Below are 23722 nucleotides of genomic sequence, written 5' to 3'. Positions count from 1 at the left end.
AGAATGAAATCTCTAGGCCTATAACTAGAAAATTTTGCTTCGCACCCCACCCCATCGCGATCAAAGTTTGATAAACACAAAAGTTTGAATTTTTCCAACATCGATATAATCAACTTAGATTGGATTTATAAACTCAAACATGGTTGGTGAGATCTACAAATAAATTGAAAAATATATAATAAATACCTTCTGTTCATCAAATGTTCATTAACTGTGGAAAAATCCTTCAAACTTTACGCTTCGTCATGTTTATGCTTTACATTACACACCATCACTGTATCAGTAGACTGCATAGATGTGTAAAGTAGACACAAACATTTTTTAAAAGTTTTAGTGTAAGATTTAAAGTTAGCATGTCAACTTTCTCGACTCAAATTAATTTGGAAAACGAAATTGTATTTTTGTAAATTGTTGTTTGCCTATCATTTTCAGGGATTAAATCGCGGCGTGTAAACTTACTTTGAGTCTAATACGCGTAATAATACAATAATAAGGAACGTCAATTCAGTCGCGTATCAAGAGAGGTAGCGCTTATTACAAGTTAAAGTAAAGTTAGGTTGAAAAATGATATTTTTAATAAATATGCAGATGAAAAGATTTCATAAATCTCGGACCTTTCGACTTCGGCCAAAATTGATTCGGGATCCATAATTTGCTTACGTTGGACCCACAACAGCATATTCAAAACGTTCACCAACAGCGCGTGCTCACGAGAATCTCCTTGTTTGTACACGTTTTTTCCCTGTTTGTGCATGCCCAAAATCGGCAAAAAACAAAGGTTTTATGCAAGAATATTTATTTCTTTACAAATGACATTCGTTTTTAAAGAGTGACACATTTTTGAGAAAATATTAAGTATCCTGTTGTAAGGAGCGGTATTGGACAGGTAAGCTGCTGGTAAATATGTTATTCATTTATCTATTTTCTGTATACGGATGATATACTCCTAAATCTAAACAGATTAAATTTACATAAATGAGCTATATCGCAGTAGAATGTCATGCAATAACAATTTTAATGGTAGTACACATTTAAACTGCGTTTATCTACAATGTGTACCATTTTTAACCTAATGCACTGTACTGTTCATGCACATAATCTTGTTAATTGTATGTTTAGATAAACGATATGAAGTAATTGGTCATGTTTTACATATGAAATTTGGATCTAATATATCTTTAGCAAATAATGACTGCTGTTTCAAAACAAGTGTTGAAAATATCAAGTGTGATGAACTAAACACGCAACTTTTGGACATAAGTTTTTAGTCATTAAACATACATGTACGTACAAACAAAGGAGACAAGCGAATTATCAAAGCAATCTTGACCTTTTCAGATTGTAGGCCAACTCCACAAGTGAGCACAGTATGTTCTACTCAATTTTCTTTGCGGTTATTGTCGGAATATGGGCTTTTTACTTAGTTTTACGAAAACGCACCTTGAAAGGAAACGTCATCCTAGGACCAAAAGGCTTTCCACTTATCGGCTGTGTTAGGGAAGTTAATGAGGACAATATATGTTTTAAGCTTACCGAATTTGCAGAAACCTTCGGGGACATCTTTCGTTTTAAAATGTTTTCAGACAATCTTGTAGTGTTAAATAGCCAAGAAATGATACAAAAAGCATTTGCTGACGACAAGTACAAGCGGCATTTCAATGATCGAGCAAGGATGTTCTATGGCGAATATTTTCGTTTTCATAACCAGTCGTTAGGTTTTGTAACAGAAGGATTCGGAATGTTTCACAAAGTAGCACGGCAGCAGTTTGTAAAGGCAGTACATACGTATGGCAGTGGGCTTATGGACTTAGAGAGAAACGTTATGAAAGAAATGAATCTTCTTGTGAATCGGATAGAAAACATGCCGAATATGACATTTCAATGTATGGACCTTTTCAAAAGGTCCTTATCAAATATTGTTTCTCTTGTGGTGAGTATAACAAATCCAATTAATGCTTCATCTAGTTTATTCGAGCAGCACCAATTATGACCGGTAAACATTATTATACATGCCCTAACATTGATGTTTAGTAGGCGTCAATAAAATTCAATGGATAATAACAGTGTCTTTGTTATCAAAGGACACTTCAAGTATAGATTAAACTGTTTAATTTGGGTTTTACGGCACTAGAACAAAGTACTGTTTATCCGGCGCCATAAGAGACTAAAAATTTAGATTTATATTTAGTTTAGATTGAAATAAAATTTAATATATGAGGTATGGAATCAAAACTTTTATACCTGCTTGAATCAAAGAGATACAGAAAAACAAAGTGTTCAGACCATTTTAGTCGCCTCCTACGATTATGCAAGGGTTAGACAGTAGTTCCAATTTTTTCATACTTAAGTTGCCCAGAACCACACAGGGCCTCAATTATAGAAGCCTGGTAAAAGTCATTTTAGAAGATAAAAAATATCATAATATGTAAAACAAAGTTTAAGCAGACAATGTCCGATAGGTAGAACATAATAAATCGACAATAACTGAGCTTGTTGATATAAATATATTATTTCATAAAATGGTATAATGTATTGTTTCATTACAGCTTAGTGGTGAGCTTATAAATGATAATGATCCGGATATAGACATCTTCTGGCGGCATGTTCGAGGAAATGACTTCTTCCTTAGTTCAGCGACAAATTCCATCATGACCTCATTTCCTTTTCTCCGATTTCTTCCCGGGAAATATGGCGACGAATACAGGAATTGTAAGCAGGCAAACGAGAAAATTCGACAGAAGTACTTCTATAAACTGAAGGTTTGTTTTGGAATAAATTTATGTGTACTCCACGCCAACATTTTAACTAGCTAATGACTATTCACCGGATACCATTCAATTAGTCACGACTGTCTCGTCTCCATTCTCCTATGTTACAGTTATACAAATGTTCACTCTCAGTTACAAAAGTAATATTTTAAACCTGTATAATCAACATCGACTTACACAAATTAAATGTCCAAAAACTGATTCATGCCTTTATCAGATGCACTGTTCTATTGTTAAAAGTTATGAAGACCATAGCAGAGATTTCAAAATGGGATAGGAATTCTCCTGAACCACATTTTGGTGTTTGGCAAAATACTTACATCAGGAAATACCAAATAACCGATGGCATGAATAGGCATACAAACGATTGATAAGTGTAAACCATTGTATTGAAAATGGTTATACCATGCTTCTAAATTGTTAAAAAAATACAAAAAAATATTGCATAATGCATTAATCATTAAAGAGTAAGGTTATAATAATTATAGAATACCTACATTCCTGGAAAATGTCGAGGACTCGTTGATCACTATATAGAGGAACAACGAAAAGAAATGGCAGTCGGAGGCGAAATTTTCTTCACTGATGAACGAATCATTGCACAGATAATAGAAATCGTAGATGCAGGTAAATACACTTAAACGCAAAAGAAACTACGCACTTTTCTTGTTTTGATAACTTTTATTATCTTGCCTCCTACAAGTTTCTTGCATTTCTGTTGGTCAATAGACGTCACGTGGAGACAGGATATATTCCATATCCTGCTAGTACATTTCAGATATTAATTTTGATGAAAAAAAATGGCTGCCGCTTTGTTAATTTACAAAATATTAGATAATAGCGTGTAAGTAAAGGGTAGTCGGCAAGATAAAATCGTTACACAGCTTGTTGGAGACAGGATACGGGATATACGCTTCGCTCTCGCCTGATATGGATTTCCTCGACAGCGTATATCCCGTACCCTGTCACCAACAAGCAGTGTAACTAATATTCCACAGTGTGCAGTTGTTAAATTGGGCAAGTAAGAATTTCGGTCGTTACGGTTTGTAAATACAACAATATATCGGTCAAACTATGGCTAGGTCTTACGTAATAGCCCGAATAGTTATTTCGCACGATTTCCATGTGCAGCATGTATTCATAGGCACAGGTGGTAAAACTTGTTTTATTTACATTCATTTGCACATGTACGAATGCTAATGTTACTTTAGATTTCGAAATATTCAAGCAGCAAATATGCCACGACTTTCAGAACGTCAGCGTATTGACGATGCTGGGTAGAGGCGATTCCGTCAAAGCAGTTTCACGGGTAACTAATTGCCATAGAAACACTTTAATACTGTTGAGACATAGATTTGGGCAAACGGGTACTGTTACCAAACCTCCTCGATCCGGTAAATCACGTGTGGCAGGCGTCAAACTGGACCGTCAGATTGAGTTGAAGCACATGCAACATCGGTACCAAACCGTCACTGCTACTGCGAGGCAATACAGTAAAAGCCGACATAAGGTTCTGAGACGTCAACATCGAAGCGTTAAATCGATTCGACCAAAACGTCCCTATAATAGACCTATACTCTCCCAATGTCACCGCGCGTTGCGTTTGAACTGGGCGCACCTCCATTATCGATGGAGAAGGGCTGAATGGAACCGAATCGTCTTTACTGACGAATCTCGGTTTAATCTCAGCCACAATGACGGCAGAATACGAGTTTACAGACGTAGGGGAGAGAGATTTGCAGACACCTATGTTCTTCAGAGGAACAGTTTCGGTGGCGGCAGCATCATGATGTGGGGCGTGATCATGGGGGAACAGAAAGACGGATCTGTTTTTCGTACCAGGAAATCTTAAAGCACAGGGCGGTGTTGATTACGTCCTGAGACCAGTAGCTGTCCCCTTTATCAATGGACATGGTCCTACTACTCTTATGCATGATAATGCAATGCAAGGCCCTTCACGGCAAGGATAACTAAGCAATTTCGGAACGTTAACAAAGTAAACGTCTTACGCTGGCCTGCTCTGTCACCTGACCCATAGAACACATTTGTGTTGCTCTTGGTCGTAAGATGAGGTCAAGGCATGACATGAACAATTTGCACGACCTTGAAAACGTCTTGCAGTTGGAATGGAACCGAACTGTCTTCCAGCAAACGTAATTCAGCATCACGTTAATTCCATGAGTTATGCAAGTTGTTAGACAAAATGGCGGACACACAGGATATAAATGCAAAATTTTCACCACATTTGATTAAACTACAGTAAATGAACACATGAAAACGTTCTCTCGCCTTTTTTTATTTTTTTTATTTTGACTCCTACTAAACGTAGACGCGTCATACACTTAAAACAACGAAATCAAATATGATAACAAAGTTACGTCAGTTGAAAAGATAAATGTTTCTCCTTTAAAATGATAACAATCATGACAACAATCCATCACCGGATTTTGAGAAAATCTGAAAATATAAAGTGCACAGTTTATTTGCGTTTAAGTATACATTGCACATGTAGTAGAAGTAGTAGACGATTTTGTCAGAGGACTAATAGAAAATAGAAAAAAACATACCACTGTTACAATAGTTACTGCAAAAATATCAGTATCTCAGTATCATGTTAGTAAGTAACTTGAGTATTTTCAGACATCGAACATGAAATAATACAGAGAAACACGAGTGCTGAATGTACTTGATTTTACCCTTGATAATGACTTTTACAGTGACACATACTATTAATAAAATATGTTAAATAAAAAGCATTATTTTGTTTAGCACAAAAACACAAGAATATACTGTACTCTCAGTCTGAAATAGAGATTGCCTGCTTCCATGTAAGATTTCTATAGTGCGGACGTCGCTAATCTGTCATCAGTCCAGCCGAGAACAGTTCTGTGTTGATTATGTAGTATCTCAATCATTCCTGAAGAAGATATGAAAGACTCGCCAATACGTATCTGGGAATGTAATCCGAAACATTCTCAATATATCTGGGAAATAATCATCCGGATAGAAACCTAATCCTAAACGTAAGTATTCTCCTCTGCTCCCAGACATTGCTTTTGTTTGCACCATTAACTCTTGAAATGTAATAAACAAACATTAGCGTCAAACACGGGAAAGTTAGCATCGATCGTAAACTGAGTACCGATCTGCAAAAAGTAGGTCCATGATAGCACGGTGACAAGGGTCAATGTAGACTTTCGCGCATACAACACGTTTTAAATATTGCATTGAATTCACAGGATCCATGTTTGCGTGTCCTTCATTTTTTTTATGCCGATGTTGGATATGCACAAGCAGGGAAACACGTGTACAAATAAGAAGATTATCGTAATACTGCATTTTAATCGACCTGGCGGGGCCGAGTTTCGCGACGGTCTACTGCATTATTGTGCAGAGTATATTCGGCAATCTGATTTCTTATTCACTGGCTATCTACCTTACAATGTACACTGTACGGTACATATTGTGCTTTTTTTTTAGATTACCGTTATTGAAATATTTGTATCAGACTTTTGATAAAAAACTTTTTTTTTTCAATCTATATTAATTTGCAATTAACGATTACTCTATTAATTCACGGTGTTCCGTATTATTACGTGTGTTTGGTTAAGAAGTAAGTAAACACATTGCAAGTTAATCCACGAAAATGATAGACAAACTTCATTGAGAAAAATACAATTTCGCTATTTAAATGAATTTCAATCGAAAAAGTCAACATGCTTAACTCAAATAAAACATTAACTCTTATAAACATGTTTATATCTATTGTACACGGATAATCTGCCTAATATGTAATATTAAACATAAACATGTAACTCGAGGGGTGAATGCGACAAAAGTGCTAAGTGCATTTCATGAAATTTTACAGGAGAAGGAAAAAACATTCCTGTTGCTTTATAATTCTTGCAGCTGTTGTAATATTTTTAAATCTGATTGAAAACAACTTTACTTTTTAAAATCTAGCGGAATTTTTAAAGAAATATCCGACATAAAAGAAATTTTAATCAAAATGTCACTTAGAACTTTGTCGCACTCCAAATAGATACAAATTTGCAAAAAGATAATCGCGACAAAATTCTAAGTGATTTTATATTTTATTATTAAAGGGACATAAAATTCATCATTTTGTACCCAGTTTTTTGTAGTGTTTGAAATCATTGAATAAAATGAACCTTACTAAAACCATGTCACTTAAAACTTTTTCGCAGTCATTTTTGTTTACAATTATAAAACTTTGTGACTTCGAAAAAAGTCTAAGTGACATTGTAAGTAAGCCCTTAAAATGTATATGTCATTCAAAGTTTTTGTTTTTGAGCTTACTTTTCTTTAGAAGCAAATATTTTTCATGTATCTAGTAAAACAACATGGTCACAAGAAGTAGGTCCTTTAATTTCTTTCACAGTAATCAAAAGTATTGTTCACTGTACAGAGCATAGCATAACGAATGAAACTGCTTTATCTGCTGATTACCTTTTCGATAAACATGCAAATACTTATCACACTAAGAAACAACAAATAATTATTTTCCATTTTATTTATTAAAGCTTTCAAACTTTAGTAATTTCTTAGACTCGCACACTGAACAAAAATGGCTAGCCAATCACAATGTTTCTTTATAAATTATATTCTTTGGCTAAGTTAGTGTATCAGTTTTAAGAGAATTATAAAAACTGTATATAGACCTGATATTTTCCTCAGAGTTAAAAATTCATTCTAATATGACTAGCAATGCATTAATCATCACAACATTATTATGTTAACGTCATGTCAACATGATATTTAGCACCAAGTATGCATCTAGAAATAGTTCTTTCAAATCTGATTCAGTATTTTACTTACTAGCATTTTTAAAACGAAATGTAACACTGCACAACTGTCTAGATTAATTTACGCACATACTAATCTGGTACATTTGCTTTACAGAATAATTTGCCATCATTTTCGCCCAAATTGAACTCTTCCGCAAGACGTATTACGATTTCCAGTCCTGATGTATATAAACAAAGGAGCGTGATGACACGCCATGTATACACGAGGAAACTTCCATAATATTGATCTATATTTTACGACAAAGACATTTTAGAAAGGAAATTTTCCATAGCAAAATTATTTATACAATCTGGCAGTTATAATCGTTCAAAATAATTTTACTTGAGCTGCGCCCTCGTGAAATTATTACACCTGATGTATAACCGCCCATTATGCATAAATAATGTTAAAACACTGCTTCGGTGTAAATTATTTCTTAATTACTGTATCACTAGAATTAAATATTTCTAGAAATATTTACAAATGTTTGACAGCTGGTATTGTTCAGTATAATGCTTTGATTAAGTAAAACAGTTCTCTTTCAATAGCAAAATGATTTTTCCTGTAAAAAAACTGTTTACAATAAACAAAGTTTAAATCATCATGCATTTTCCTATTCTGTACTTAGATTAATGTTGAGTAGACAGTGTTTCAATTTATGTTTTGCCCAATGATGCTTCAATACTTTAATTATTGAGAAATATACATATAAGTTGGAAAGCTTGTTTCAAGATCAAGCCTCTCAAAACAGTATAATTCAATAACTTAACCTGACTAAATAATGTAAGAGTTAATGTCTCAGTTACACTACACTATTCTGAACTTGACCGGTTCGCATCCGTTCTTGTCAGGTTTGCATTCGTTCTTGTCCAGTGGACCCAATTCATGGCCGGACTACTACCGGATGATGCAACGGATGTAACGTATGTTCAACGGACGATAACTGACAAGAACGTTTTGTCAGTTTCTCATGCGTTGCGCTTTTGTTTTACACAGTACAAGTCTGTTACTAGTACAGTAATATCCATCAGTTAACCATCAATAAGATAAGATACATGTGTTCCTAATCTCCACAGTTTCATCATTATAGCAGTTACTGTAATGACTGTGTAAAAGTTGTATTATGATATTAATATTAAATACTGTACTGTTTGTAATATAAAAACTCATAACGATATATGAGTAAATTTATGAATACTTAAAAAGTACGCAGATTTTCCTAAAAAACCCTATGTTTTTCTTATCAAGAGCAGTAATCACCAGAAGCTCCGATATATGCATTCATTCACTGTTACTGGAGAATACAGAAAATGTGGCTAAGATATTTCAAAAGGTTTAAATATTTGACAAGGTTTAAGTAAACTATGAAATGACAAAAAGGTGAGCAATGAATCTAAATTCCAGGCCAAGATGAACTTATTCGTATATTCTTGTGATTTAATCATATACTATGAAATGCTACAGTACAACTGTGATTCACATTAAACAAGAACTGTACAACTGTACAAACAGTCATAACTTGCTGATCGGTCACACATTAAACCGGAATCCACCTAAAAACTGAAATACACTTTCCATAACTGGAATACACCTGTATCTTTTTAATTAGAGGTATTTTTGAAGGTTTTTTGATATATTTCAATCATATATATAATAAATAATTAACATATGAAAGTAAAATAAAATAGGTTCACTCAAAACAATTTTATAAGAGATTGAGCCGTGCTGGAAATTATCATATCCGAAATACACCCGTATTTTATGAATAAATGGTACTTTTGTAGGGTTTATTGCAGAACTAATTTGTATATAATATGAATAATTAATTTACAAAAGGAAAACAAAATAATTTATGATGATTTGTCAGTTTCCACATATTAGTTGTGTGCTAAATTACACAATTGTTCTTAGTATTCATATATTACAATGTAGTTATGTACTTTTTGTTTTGTGTGGTAGCAGCACATTAAACACATGACATGCTGCTGGAATAAGAATAAGGTCATTGTATTTGGCAGGCTTCGTGGGATCAGGTTCTCCCTAAGCTGTTGCAACCGAGTATACTGCTTGGATCAGGGGGTGTTTCATTTGTACACCTGACCCTAGAGGCAAGATTTACAACACGTTAGTCAGAACTAGTGCAGTTGTACATATAGAAATACTTTTTTAGTTCAAATAATTATATTTCACTAATGTATACTTTTCCCTGTCCTCATTTAGATAAAAAATCTTGAGACAAATGTTTGAAATAAAAAAAAATCAGACAATTTCATCTGAAGAACTTTAAATGCATTCTGTCATTTAGCACTTTTTCACGGTAAACAATACTTGGTTTACAGCCACATATTTACTATGAAAAGTAACAAGTGAACAAAAAAAAAGAAGAACAAAAATCAACTGTTTGTCAAAAAAAAAAATAATAATCCTTTATACCAGATACTGATAATGATATCATACTTAAAAGAAACCAACTAAATGGCACAATTATTGAAAAATATTTGTAACTTGGTACATATACCAAGTGCAAACTTGATATAGTTCGGTGCGAAAAAGTGCCAAGTGGCGTAAGGCACTTAGCACTGTGTCGCATTCAAATGGTATATTATTTTCACTTAGCACTTTTTGACAATTTTGTTATAAATTCATTTAATAACTTGCTATAATCTTGATATTTTTACAGGACATGGGCAAGGTCATAAACAGTTGATATATGAAAAAAAAGGGATTTTTTCAAAAAATGTCACTTAGCACTGTGTCGCATTCACCCCTCGTGTTGTAGACTTTACATTTGCACCTGAAATCTTACCAAAATGAGGCATTTTCAATAAAACAGTTTCCCGTTAGTGCCGTCGCCCCATATATTGTGCTCACAACAACGAAAGAACAATATAACAACAAAAACGAAACTACAAAGATGAAATATCGAAACCACCTTGACGATGATCGTAACACGAAACTATGTTGTGGCAATGTCGAAACAATGAAACTACGATGGTAAAAAATCGAAATTATTTCGTACTTTCATCATCGTACATTCAAAATTTCACCAAAGCGGTTTCGTTGTTTTGAATATTCAATATCGCAAATATGTATTTTCATTTTCGTGGTTTCCACTTTTCACCAATGTAGTCTTTACTTTTCACAGTCATAGTATTTCGTTCTTTTACATATGGGCAACATGTAAAACATCATGTACAAAATATAGTATCAAAGTACCTTCACTAACAGATGACACAGTTACGTGCTACCTCGTACCTCGTGTAATGATACAATAATGTTTATAAACCGAAAGTGCGAAACTGCAATTGTGAAAAGTCGAAATCACGATGGTGAAAACAAGAAATTATGATGTTCAAAAGTCAAAACAACGATATTAATACTGTGCAAGTCGGAATTATTTCGTACTTTCATCATCTTACTTCACCATCATGATTTCGTTGTTTTGACTTTTCACCATCGTAGTTTTGACAATTCACCATCGCTTATTTGGGCTATCGTTTATATACTTTCGAGTTTTTAGCATCGTTATATCGCCTTCCTTTCGCCCGTGCACACATCTCTATCCGCCATTACACGAACATGCGCCGATGACCGAATAGGAACATCGCAATTTTGTTCTGTTTTTTCAATTCACGACAATGTAGTTGAATTATTCTTACAATATTGCATATATAAGCATAGCTGGTTTTCTTGTATTGCAGGTATAAGTACGACGTGGTCTTTTCTAACTAACTCAATGCTAGTGTTATTGAATCATCCAGAGATTCAAGCCAAGATACAAGCAGAAATTGACACAGTTATTGGAAAGGAACGGTCTCCTACCTACTCAGATAGGAACAACTGTCACTACCTAAGGGCGTTTGAAATGGAGATACACAGATATCTTACCATTGCTCCATTCTTAGTGCCACATCTCTGCAAAGATCATGTAGAGTTTTGTGGATATGACATTGAACCGAAAAGCCTGGTAACGTATTATAAAGCATAGATCTGGCAATTCTCCTTATGGCAATCATTAAAAGTGTTCTTAATGTCCAATATCTAAAACTGGAATAAGAGCTGAACTAAAATCATATTTTTAAGAATACATTAGAGCTTTTGAGGATCATTTGAAGTCCTATGACTATGAGACGGATTTTATACAAATTCCACCTCAAGCAAATATACAATTATTAAAATGAGTAGCATTTTACTACGTATTAAATCCTATCCTGTTTACATCAATTACAGATTCTAGCAAACATATGGTATGTCCATCATGATAAAGAAGTTTGGGGAGATCCTTGGACTGTCAGACCAGAGAGGTTCTTAGATGAACAGGGAGAGCTCTTACCTCGAGAACACAAACTGTGCAAAAGGTTAACAAATACTACACTGTCATACCATGAAACTGAAGTATTAAAAATATGTAAACTTGATATGCGTACATATAATATATTCATCGATCCTCGAAATGGTTTTAAGTTTGCTTTGAGTTAGTTCACGCTAATAACAACTTTGATATATAAGATCCATTCGAGGCTTTTGCTTCAGAATATATGCAAACTAAAGTCACTTAGTATTATTAAGCCTAGAATGACAGAAATTTAAATCAAAAGGAAGGTACATTTAGCCATATTGTCTTTTAAAGTGTAAATCAAAACTAAAAATGAAAACAGACAGAAATATAGAGACAACCACGATTAAATTCATTGTAAAGTTTTGGATTTAATAATGTAACTGTGTAGTTGTTTAAAGATGCACATGAAATTATGTTAAATCAAGGGAGGTAACACTATTTTGATTCTGATTACTTTGACGATAATATTTAACATAATGCAGCTCAAGTGTCGATTAAAGAGATTAACATTTTATTTTTTTGTTTAATATAAGTGTGTAACAGCATTCCCTCAAGCCTTTTTAGGGGAGTTAGGAAAAATGCACATTTCATTACCTCTCTTTAACAGTCTTACATTATATATGTAACCAAATAGAGTCACCTATCGTTTTGCTTAAATTCATTCTATGCAACTAGATTATCACCATGAATATTTAAACTTTACAGCAAAAATCGTTAAGATAAACTTTATTATAATCTCTGAAGATGAGGCATAATTATAGTCGCAGCTTCGTTCATCCGTCCGTGTGACCATCCCTTACAAAACATTTTTAGGACTCCATATATCATAAGACGATTGTCGCCCATTGCAGTGCCAATACGCATTGCATGGTAAGCAAATATAAGCTTATTACATATTTCTACATATTAATATTATAATTTTTACATATTTCTACATTGTGCCTAGTCAATGAATTGCGGCTTTATGCCTAATATGCTATAATCACACTTCCAGGAGCTTCCATCGGGTTTTGTCTTCTGTACTTTTTTGGTGAATTTAAAGTCTCGCCGATACAATTTAGATCACATGTTGACTTTCCAAGCTGTTGTTTGTGGCGGAAGACCTCATATGTCACTTAGTCAATTGCTTCAGGATTTGGTAGGTACCTAGTTAGAACCACCGACTTTCGGTAGGTCTGCTAGATGGCTTCCTCGCATGTCGAATCATATACAGTGAGTTTTTTAAGTCCCACCGGCAAGTGATTCGAAGTCAGTGATATTTTTAGCTCTGCTGAGCAATGCTCAGGTGAGTTTTTCTGATCGCTCGATGTCCGGCGTCTGTCGTCCGTCGTCTGTCGTCTGTCTGTCAACATTTAGCTTGTGTATGCGATAGAGGCTGTATTTTTCAATTAATCTTCATGAATATTGGTCAGAATGATAACCTTGATGAAATCTTGGCCGAGTTCGAAAATGGGTCATCTCGGGTCAAAAACTAGGTCACTAGGTCAAATCAAAGAAAAACATTGTGTATGCGATAGAGGCTGTATTTTTCAATTAATCTTCATGAATATTGGTCAAAATGATAACCTTGATGAAATCTAGGCCAAATTCGAAAATGGGTCATCTCGGGTCAAAAACTAGGTCACTAGGTCAAATCAAGTAAAAACCTTGTGTATGCGATAGAGGCTGTATTTTTCAATTGATCTTCATGAATATGGGTCAGAATGATTGCCTTGATGAAATCTAGGCTAAGTTCGAAAATGGGTCATCTCGGGTCAAAAACTAGGTCACTAGGTCAAATCAAAGAAAAACCTTGTGTATGCAATAGAGGCTGTATTTTTCAATTAATCTTCACGAATATTGGTCAGAATGATAACCTTGATGAAATCTAGGCCGAGTTCGAAAATGGGTAATCTCGGGTCAGAAACTAGGTCACTAGGTCAAATCAAAGAAAAACATTGTGTATGCGATAGATGCTGTATTTTTCAATTATTCTTCATGAATATTGGTCAGAATGATAACCTTGATAAAATCTAGGCCGAGTTCGAAAATGGGTTATCTCGGGTCAAAAACTAGGTCACTAGGTCAAATCAAGGAAAAACCTTGTGTATGCGATAGAGGCTGTATTTTTCAATTGATCTTCATGAATATTGGTCAGAATGATTACCTTGATGAAATTTAGGCCGAGTTCGAAAATGGGTCATCTGGGGTCAAAAACTAGGTCACTAGGTCAAATCAAGGAAAAACCTTGTGTATGCAATAGAGGCTGTATTTTTCAATTGATCTTCATGAATTTTGGTCATAATGATTACCTTGATAAAATTTAGACTAAGTTCGAAAATGGGTCATATGGGGTCAAAAACTAGGTCACTAGGTCAAATCAAAGAAAAACCTTGTGTATTCAATAGAGGCTGTATTTTTCAACAGATCTTCATGATATTTAGCCAGAATGATTACCTTGATAAAATCTAGGCCGAGTTCGAAAATGGGTCATCAGGGGTAAGAAACTAGATCATTAGGTCAAATCGAAGAAAAACATTGTGTATGCAATAGAGGATGTATTTTTCAATTGATCTTCATGAAATTTGGGCAGAGTGATTGCCTTGATAAAATCTAGGTCGAGTTTGAATATGGGTTATCTGAGGTCAAAAACTAGGTCACTAGGTCAAATCAAGAAAAACATTGTGTATGCGATAGAGGCTGTATTTTTCAATTGATCTTCATGAATATGTCAGAATGATTGCCTTGATGAAATCTAGGCCAAGTTCGAAAATGGGTCATCTCGGGTCAAAAACTAGGTCACTAGGTCAAATCAAAGGAAAAACATTGTGTATGCAATAGAGGCTGTATTTTTCAATTAATCTTCAGAATATTGGTCAGAATGATTGCCTTGATGAAATCTAGCCGAGTTCGAAAATGGGTCATCTCGGGTCAAAACTAGGTCACTAGGTCAAATCAAGAAAAACCTTGTGTATGCGATAGAGGCTGTATTTTTCAATTATTCTTCATGAATATTGGTCAGAATGATAACCTTGATAAAATCTAGGCCGAGTTCGAAAATGGGTTATCTCGGGTCAAAAACTAGGTCACTAGGTCAAATCAAGTAAAAACCTTGTGTATGCGATAGAGGCTGTATTTCAATTGATCTTCATGAATATTGGTCAGAATGATTACCTTGATGAAATTAGGCCGAGTTTGAAAATGGGTCATCTGGGGTCAAAAAGTAGGTCACTAGGTCAAATCAAGGAAAAACCTTGTGTATGCAATAGAGGCTGTATTTTTCAATTGATCTTCATGAATTTTGGTCATAATGATTACCTTGATAAAATTTAGACTAAGTTCGAAAATGGGTCATATGGGGTCAAAAACTAGGTCACTAGGTCAAATCAAAGAAAAACCTTGTGTATTCAATAGAGGCTGTATTTTTCAACAGATCTTCATGATATTTAGCCAGAATGATTACCTTGATAAAATCTAGGCCGAGTTCGAAAATGGGTCATCAGGGGTAAGAAACTAGATCATTAGGTCAAATCGAAGAAAAACATTGTGTATGCAATAGAGGATGTATTTTTCAATTGATCTTCATGAAATTTGGGCAGAGTGATTGCCTTGATAAAATCTAGGTCGAGTTTGAATATGGGTTATCTGAGGTCAAAAACTAGGTCACTAGGTCAAATCAAGGAAAAACATTGTGTATGCGATAGAGGCTGTATTTTTCAATTGATCTTCATGAATATTAGTCAGAATGATTGCCTTGATGAAATCTAGGCCAAGTTCGAAAATGGGTCATCTCGGGTCAAAAACTAGGTCACTAGGTCAAATCAAAGGAAAACATTGTGTATGCAATAGAGGCAGTATTTTTCAATTAATCTTCATGAATATTAATCAGAATGATTGCCTTGATGAAATCTAGGCCGAGTTCGAAAATGGGTCATCTCGGGTCAAAAACTAGGTCACTAGGTCAAATCAAGTAAAAACCTTGTGTATGCGATAGAGGCTGTATTTTTCAATTATTCTTCATGAATATTGGTCAGAATGATAAGCTTGATAAAATCTAGGCCGAGTTCGAAAATGGGTCATCTCGGGTCAAAAACTAGGTCACTAGGTCAAATCAAGTAAAAACCTTGTGTATGCGATAGAGGCTGTATATTTCAATTGATCTTCATGAATATTGGTCAGAATGATTACCTTGATGAAATCTAGGCCGAGTTTGAAAATGGGTCATCTGGGGTCAAAAAGTAGGTCACTAGGTCAAATCAAGGAACAACCTTGTGTATGCAATAGAGGCTGTATTTTTCAATTGATCTTCATGAATTTTGGTCATAATGATTACCTTGATAAAATTTAGACCAAGTTCGAAAATGGGCCATATGGGGTCAAAAACTAGGTCACTAGGTCAAATAAAATAAAGCCTTGTGTATTCAATAGAGGCTGTATTTTTAAACAGATCTTCATGATATTTAGCCAGAATGATTACCTTGATAAAATCTAGGCCGAGTTCGAAAATGGGTCATCAGGGGTAAAAAACTAGGTCATTAGGTCAAATCGAAGAAAAACATTGTGATCTTCATGAAATTTGGCCAGAGTGATTGCCTTGATGAAATCTAGATCGAGTTTGAATATTGGTTATCTGAGGTCAGAAACTAGGTCACTAGGTCAAATTAAAGAAAAATATTGTGTATGCGATGGAGACTGTTTTTTTTCAATTGATTTTTATGAAATTTGGTCAGGATGATTGCCTTAATGAAATCTAGGTCGAATTTGAATATGGGTCATCTGAGGTCAAAAACAGGTCACTTGGTCAAATCAAAGAAAAAACTTGTGTATGTGATAGAGGCTGTATTTTTCAATTGATCTTCATGAATTTTGGTCAGAATGATTGCCTTGATAAAATCTAGGTCGAGTTTGAACATGGGTTATCTAGGGTCAAAAACTAGGTCATATCTAAGAAAATGCTTGTTTTATCACAAGAGACCAATTTTTTGGTTCAATCTTAATGAAAATTGGTCAGAATATTTATTTCCATGAAGTCACAAGGTCAAACATGTTTTACACTGTTATGGTGTGTTTCTTAGGTGAGCGACCTAGGGCCATCTTGGCCGTCTTGTTCACTCTACTACGGATCTCCCAGCTATATGAACTCACCAATGAGGATGTTATATTTTTCAGCGTTTTAGCCTTCGGGTACGGACAACGTCAATGCACAGGGGCAATGTTTGCTAAAACGCGTGCTTTTCTGTACATGGCTACCTTGTTGCAGCGCTGGTCGTTTGAATTTCCTAAAGATATGGAAAGAAGTTGTGATCCTAGAACACCCGACTCGTTTGACCTGAAGGGCATTATTAAGTCCAAACCATTTCTCTGCATGGCAAAAAAGCGTTTTCAACAATGAGACCTCGGCTAAAACCTATTGACATTAAGCACTTGTTTGTTCAAATTACGCTATTGTCGTGCGACGTGTTCCACTGATTAAAAACTTTTTATATAATCCTGAAATAAATTCTTGCACATTGTACAGCCTGAAACATGTAATTAAATGCCAAGTTCAATGAAATACTTTCAAAGGAGACTAGTATGTTTCCAATTAAAAGTAGTTACAATTAATTCTTGAAGTTGTATCAATAATTCTGGTTTGTTAAACGTTTATTTTTTGAGTTAATTGTATATTTTAATTTGAATGTCATTGATTATATTCTTATTTGAATGGTTATATATATATTCTTTTATTGGCGCTTTTTTGGTCTTTTTGTTTTAGTCTGATTAAGTAAAATAATATTTTTATGCTCAGTTCTTACATGTAAGTAAATTTGTCAAGCCACATTAGTATTTTAAATCATTTGAGTGGTGTCAGGACCATGTATATGTTGTTGTCATTCTTTTAATCAAATAATTCAATTTTAATAAATCTGTCTATGAAAGATTTCAGCTTGAATAAAATAACTAATAACTAAGCTGAGCCTGCTCTTCTTGATTATTATTTTTTTTGCATTTCATGCTTCCAAAATATCTTATATCTTATAGATTTTATTATTCGTCAAAGTTTTCTTCACAGGCATTTCAAAGAGGTTTGCTGCTTTGCATTCAGGTAAAACGTTAAAGCAAAATAAGTTCAAATTTTAGGCGATAGGCGCTCAGATGTTTATAAATTATAAACTAACACAATATTTATATTGGTCAGTAACAAATTACACTGTTGGTCAATCTGACTAAAGTACATATCCTATTACGCTACGCTTAGGATCTGAGAACGAGCTATTGATAGCCTCGTTCTGACGACCCTTTCGCTAGCCAATCAGAGCTTAACTTACAACATTTTGCAAATCTATAGTTAGCCTTGATTTTTTTATATTTACAATTCTTATGTCGTAAGGTGTCAGATAGCCGGTTAGCTCAGTCGGTAGGCCACTTGCTCTGTAAGCGAGGGGTCACGGGTTCGAGCCCTGGATTGACTGCACATTTTTCTTACTCTTTGACATTCGAACAAGTCGTCTGATTGGTTAAAATAAAAAATGATTTGTGAAAATAAAAATAGCAATATTGGAAATCCAAAATATACAGAAGACGAATGTGAATGGGTCATTCTCATGTCCTAGTTTAGAAGATCAAGTACTTTAGTCAGATTGCACTGTTGGTGACACACATACCTGAGGTCGTCTTTGTGCCCTCTGAGTTTTATTTTACGATATTTGTAATTTTTAGATTTGCTTTTCTTCCTTTTTTGTTCAGTTTCTCGAATTAAATTAATTAACGTAAAATCCAAATGTCAGGAAGTGTGGACTCATTTCGGACTCATAATAGATACTCATTCGTTTTCAGAAGCAACTATTTCTAAATTGACTTGACTTCGAAATCGGACAGGGGTTCTATTTATCTCATTTGTCCTGTTTGTATGTTTGTACCAATAATGTGAATAGCTATTTGGCTGGTGAAATATCACATTTTTATATCACTACTAAAATATGTGCTTATAGCTCTGTGTTGTTTTATTTTTCTTCAGCTTCACCAGTAATTGATTTTTCATTAATTTACTCTAAAATTAAAGAAGAAAGGTAATATTTGTAATGTTTTTACGCCCCATTTGAAGGTAAACGTTCTTTTTAGCTAATAGAGAAGGGACATTACATTTTAACTTATAGAGCATAAGGAGACTTAGACAAATCTTTGCATTAGAACGTAATATATTTTTGAACAAATTCATCGGGCTTTTATGTATTAGCTGGAAAAAAACTGTTATGAATTACGATTTTGTGGCAACAGTTAAATCTGTTTATTATTCATCTGTCTTTAAATGTAGTTAAAAATCCCTGATCATTGTACAAGAAAAATAATCGTCTTTTACAGAAGCACAAAATATCTCAGTAAAGACGTACCTACGCGTGCTGTATCCGAAAATATACAATGTTTCTAGGATTTTTGTAACCGAACAAAAAGATTATACTCATATGGTATGGATATTGATAAGAATATGGAAACACTTTAGATAAAGGTAGACTAGGCGAGTATCCGTTATCGAACAAAGAGCCACATGTTCACGTCTTTGGCCATACGGAAATTTCCGAACAAAGAAAAGACGTGATACTTGTACATATGACATAAAAATAATGCGTATTTGCAGAACTTATTTAGTACGAATGAACATCGATGATGGATAAAAGTCTCTATATTACAACACAGTAAAATCTAAAAGTCATACATATCCAAAGGTCAAAAATACTCACCGCACTCAGACAAATCTGATTGAACAAAAAGCCATTGTCTTAAATGCAAACGAATGGAGTATCGTGAATTCAGCCTAGCGAAACATTATTTTTAAGTTTCAACATTAGAAATGCAGCATTTGTCACTGCAGAATATTTGAATCGGAACACCTCTTGAGTGTAATTTCATTATTATAATGAATGTACTGTCCTGAATATTTTATTTTAGTTGTCAAAATTATGACATTATCTTGCAGGAAATTATCATCGATATATGTAACAAAGCAAGTTGATTATTTTATTTCCATAATTTTCATTTGTTTACTTGAGTATTAATTTTGGTGCACGGGACTGCCGCGATACAGAGCGCAAGGCAGTGTTCTCAGTGTCAGTTTCATGTCTTCTTATCTTATAATATAAAGAGTGATAATTATTCATTTTTAAAACATGCTGAAGTTCAAACAGATCACGCTTTATGGTCACCACTTGTGGTCTATGGTTGGCTGGCGTTATATGGAATGATCATAATAATTATGCTATTCTTTTGTCACAGTATGTCTTGTAGTAACTATTTGTTATATAACTTTTTTATCATATAATACTAACTGATTTAGTCGTCATCCATATATTATTTATTTGATGTAAGTTTTGTTTTATTTACTTTTTTTTCGATTCGAGTAAACATTTAATCTAGCGTAGCGTACAATCCGTGTATGATAACTTCAGAGTGACGTTTTGGACGAGTCCAAGTCAGGAGGGTAATCGATAATTATCACTATCTAAGTACACACTTTTATATTACACTACTAACTGGAACGCTTACTTTGAAGTAGAAGATTAGTACCGGTTGTAGAGCGTTAGCCTTACATTTGCGATTCTTTTATATTTCCATTGTCGCGCTGGTTCGAATCTCACCGTGATTTATACTTTTTTTAAATCTTTGCTTTTTATCTATGTTTTAATTATATGTTTTTCAAAGAAAATTGAAAATATTCAAAATGCAGTATTAAAACAGCACTATGGTATACAATAACGAACTGAAATATGGAAAAATGATGCTGCTTGAAATAACCTTGAATAGTTTGTAGTATGCATTAAGCATCATTCTTTTACTGAACAGTGTTTCTCTTTGCAAAAAAAGACGTGGACGCCTCGGACATGTTGACTACACTAATACTGGCAATATACCAGAGAGGAATTTAATCTGCACGGAATTTCCGAGTGTTTTCGTGACTATGCATTCATAATACGATGTGTTTACACAGAGCTGATGCCTGGTCCCCTTTAAACAGAAATTAATTCAGTACTATTTCTATCTAAATTTATTCCAGGAAAAATGAATGATTATGGTGGTTACCCTGAAAGAGAAACAAACAAACAAACAAAAATCGCTTTCCTTGATTCGAACCTACGGCCCGCAAAATTCGATATTTCAAACACCAATGCTTAACCACTGAGCTATCGGGACTGACAGACGTGTTGCAATAAAATATACCCAATACTATTGTTTATGTAAGCTGCTTTACCTATTTTGTTAGTTTTATAAGTCCAGAAAACATAAACAAACGTGACGTCACTCCGAAGTTATCATACACGGACTGTATTAAGTTGTATGTAAAATCGATTCATATGTTGGAACTAATCACGTTTCCTTATTCAAATTCAAGTAGTTATAAAGTTGTATCAAACTTTTGGTGGGTCAATGTCTGTTTTTATTTTCATTATAATTTTCAATATAATAATCTGGGATTCTCTTGTGCGCCTCGTGAGATCCATCTGGAAAACTCCACTCGAGCCGAATACAAATCTCAGATCTATATATACCTCCACATTTTTGTCTGGTGTTTTGTTAAAGAACGAAATCTTCAATGTTTATCGATGTTAAAATGTCGAACTAAGAAATGTTTTTATTTGCGCTATTTATAGTTTTTTTTTAGCTCACCTGAGCAATGTGAGCTATTGTGATCGCTCGATGGCCGGTGTCCCTCGTCTATCTGTCGTCTGTCTGTCTGTCGTCTGTCAACATTTAGCTTGTGTATGCTAAAGAGGCTGCTTTTTTAATTGATCTTCATGAAATTTAGTAAGTATGATTGCCTTGATAAGTACGAGATCGAGTTTGAATATGGATCATCTGGGGTCAAAAACTAGGTCAAGTCAAAAACACTTGTGTATACGATAGAGGCGGAATTGTTTCATCGATCTTCATGAAATTTCGTCAAGATAATCGCCTTGATAAAATTTAGTCGAATTTGTTTTAGGGTTATCTTGGGTTTAAAAGTAAGTCACTAGGTCAAATCAAAGAAAAACCTTGTTTACAGAGGCTGCATTTTTCAATTGATCTTCATAGAATTTAGTCATAATGATTGCCTTTATGAACTCAGGTCGAGTTCGAATATGGTTTATCTGGGGTTAACATAGTTCACTAGGTCAAATCAAAGAAAAACATTGTGTATGCCACAGAGGCTGAATTTTTCAATTGATCTCACTGAAATATGGTCAGAATGATATCATTGATGAAATCTATGTCCAAGTCGAATCTAGGTCATCTTAGGTCAAAACCGAACTCATTAGATGATAGAAAAACATTGTTTATGTGATAGCAGCTGTAATTTTCAATTGATCTTCATACAATTTGATCAGAATGATTGCCTTAATGAAATCTAGGTTGAGTTTGAAAATGGATCATCTGAGGTTAAAAAGTAGGTCACTAAGTCAAATGAAACAAAAACCTTGTGTATGCGGGAACAGGCTGTGTTTTAATTAATCTTCATGAAATTTGGTAAGAATGATTGCCTTGATGACTTCTAGGTCGAGTTTGAATATGAGTCATCTGGGGGGTCAAAGAGAAGGTCACTTAAATGTTAAATAAAAAAAAACCCTTGTGCATGCGCTAGAGGCTGTATTTTTTCATTTGTTTCTCATACAATTAAGTCAGAATGGTTGCCTGGATAAAATCTAGATCGAGTTTGAATACGAGTCATCTAAGGTCAAAAACTAGGTCACTAGGTCAAATCAAAGAAAAAAGATTTTGTATGCGATAGAAGCTGCACTTTTCAATTGATTTCATAAAATTTGGTTAGACAATTGTCTTGATGAAATCTAGGTCGAGTTCAAATATATGTCATCTAGGGTAATAAAAAAGGTCACCAGATCAAGTCAAAGAAAAATGTTTTGTATGCAATAGAGGCTGTATTTTTCAATTGATCTTCATGAAATTTTGTCAGAATGATTGCCTTGATAATATCTTGGTCGAGTTTGAATATGGGTCAATTAAGGTTAAAAAATTAGGTCATGTCATAGAAGATACTTTTGGTCAAAACCTAATGAAAATTTGCAAGAATATTTGTTTCCATGAAATCACTAGACCAAATGTGTCTACATTGTTATGGTGTGTTTCTAAGGTTAGCGACCTAGAGCCATCTTGTCCCCCTTGTTTCATCAATTAAGAACTAACCATACTGTGATGGTCATTAGCCCCCAACTGTGCTGGTGAAGACAAAAATCCCTTGGCCCACTGCCAAAGTCTAGGCCTTTACAGGAAGATGATACTTATTATCATTATCATGACTGTTATAAAGTATGGGAATGTCTTTTCTTTAATTTGAAAAATCTTCTATTGACTTTACATACTGTTGTTGATACTTTCTCCTTTGGATACCAAGGGCGATGAACCTCTGAATACTCCCCCTTCTGCTATATCTTTGACAGCGGATGGTGTACCTTAAAGGGAGAGTCGCCAAGTTCCGAATTTAAAACATTCTTTTATAGGTTTAAATTATTAATGTCAAGCAGGATTCATCTCTTGAGTTTTGTCAGTTATTGAGCGGATCTCTGACATGAAATTAGCAGAATTTATTATCTGCTCTACTCTTCAAGAACACTCAACCATTGTCATTGCACAGTTCTGCAGGGCAAGAATTAAATGCTGACATTATTCTCTCTGACGGTTCACCAAGGACTGACTTGGTGCAGTTTTGGCAGCAATAAGAGTGTCAAAGCCTAATCTTTTGAAAAGAATAATCAGAGCTTATTTCAGAGTGGTGTGTTAGACGATGATTTGGACCTGCTTCAGAATAGATTATCAACACTGGTTTAACTTCAGGCTTTCTCAGTATAAGCTTAATGAATGG

At 34.3% G+C, this 23722-nt stretch overlaps 1 protein-coding gene across 1 annotated transcript; it reads left to right on the top strand.

The window, feature by feature from the left end:
• Positions 1 to 1090: 1090 nt before the first annotated feature.
• Positions 1091 to 23039, top strand: LOC123555195 (cytochrome P450 2C31-like). The gene is made up of 6 exons (XM_045345869.2): positions 1091 to 1930; positions 2547 to 2759; positions 3257 to 3395; positions 11279 to 11544; positions 11808 to 11935; positions 17065 to 23039. Exons 1-6 carry the CDS (start codon positions 1370 to 1372, stop codon positions 17285 to 17287), a joined length of 1530 nt encoding a protein of 509 aa, XP_045201804.2. The 5' UTR covers positions 1091 to 1369; the 3' UTR covers positions 17288 to 23039.
• Positions 23040 to 23722: the final 683 nt, after the last annotated feature.

The sequence above is a fragment of the Mercenaria mercenaria genome, chromosome 15 (genome assembly GCF_021730395.1).
Source record: "Mercenaria mercenaria strain notata chromosome 15, MADL_Memer_1, whole genome shotgun sequence".
Classification (NCBI taxonomy): Eukaryota; Metazoa; Mollusca; class Bivalvia; order Venerida; family Veneridae; genus Mercenaria; species Mercenaria mercenaria.
Note: the sequence above shows the minus strand (reverse complement) of the source record. Positions and strands in the feature narration are given on the sequence as shown.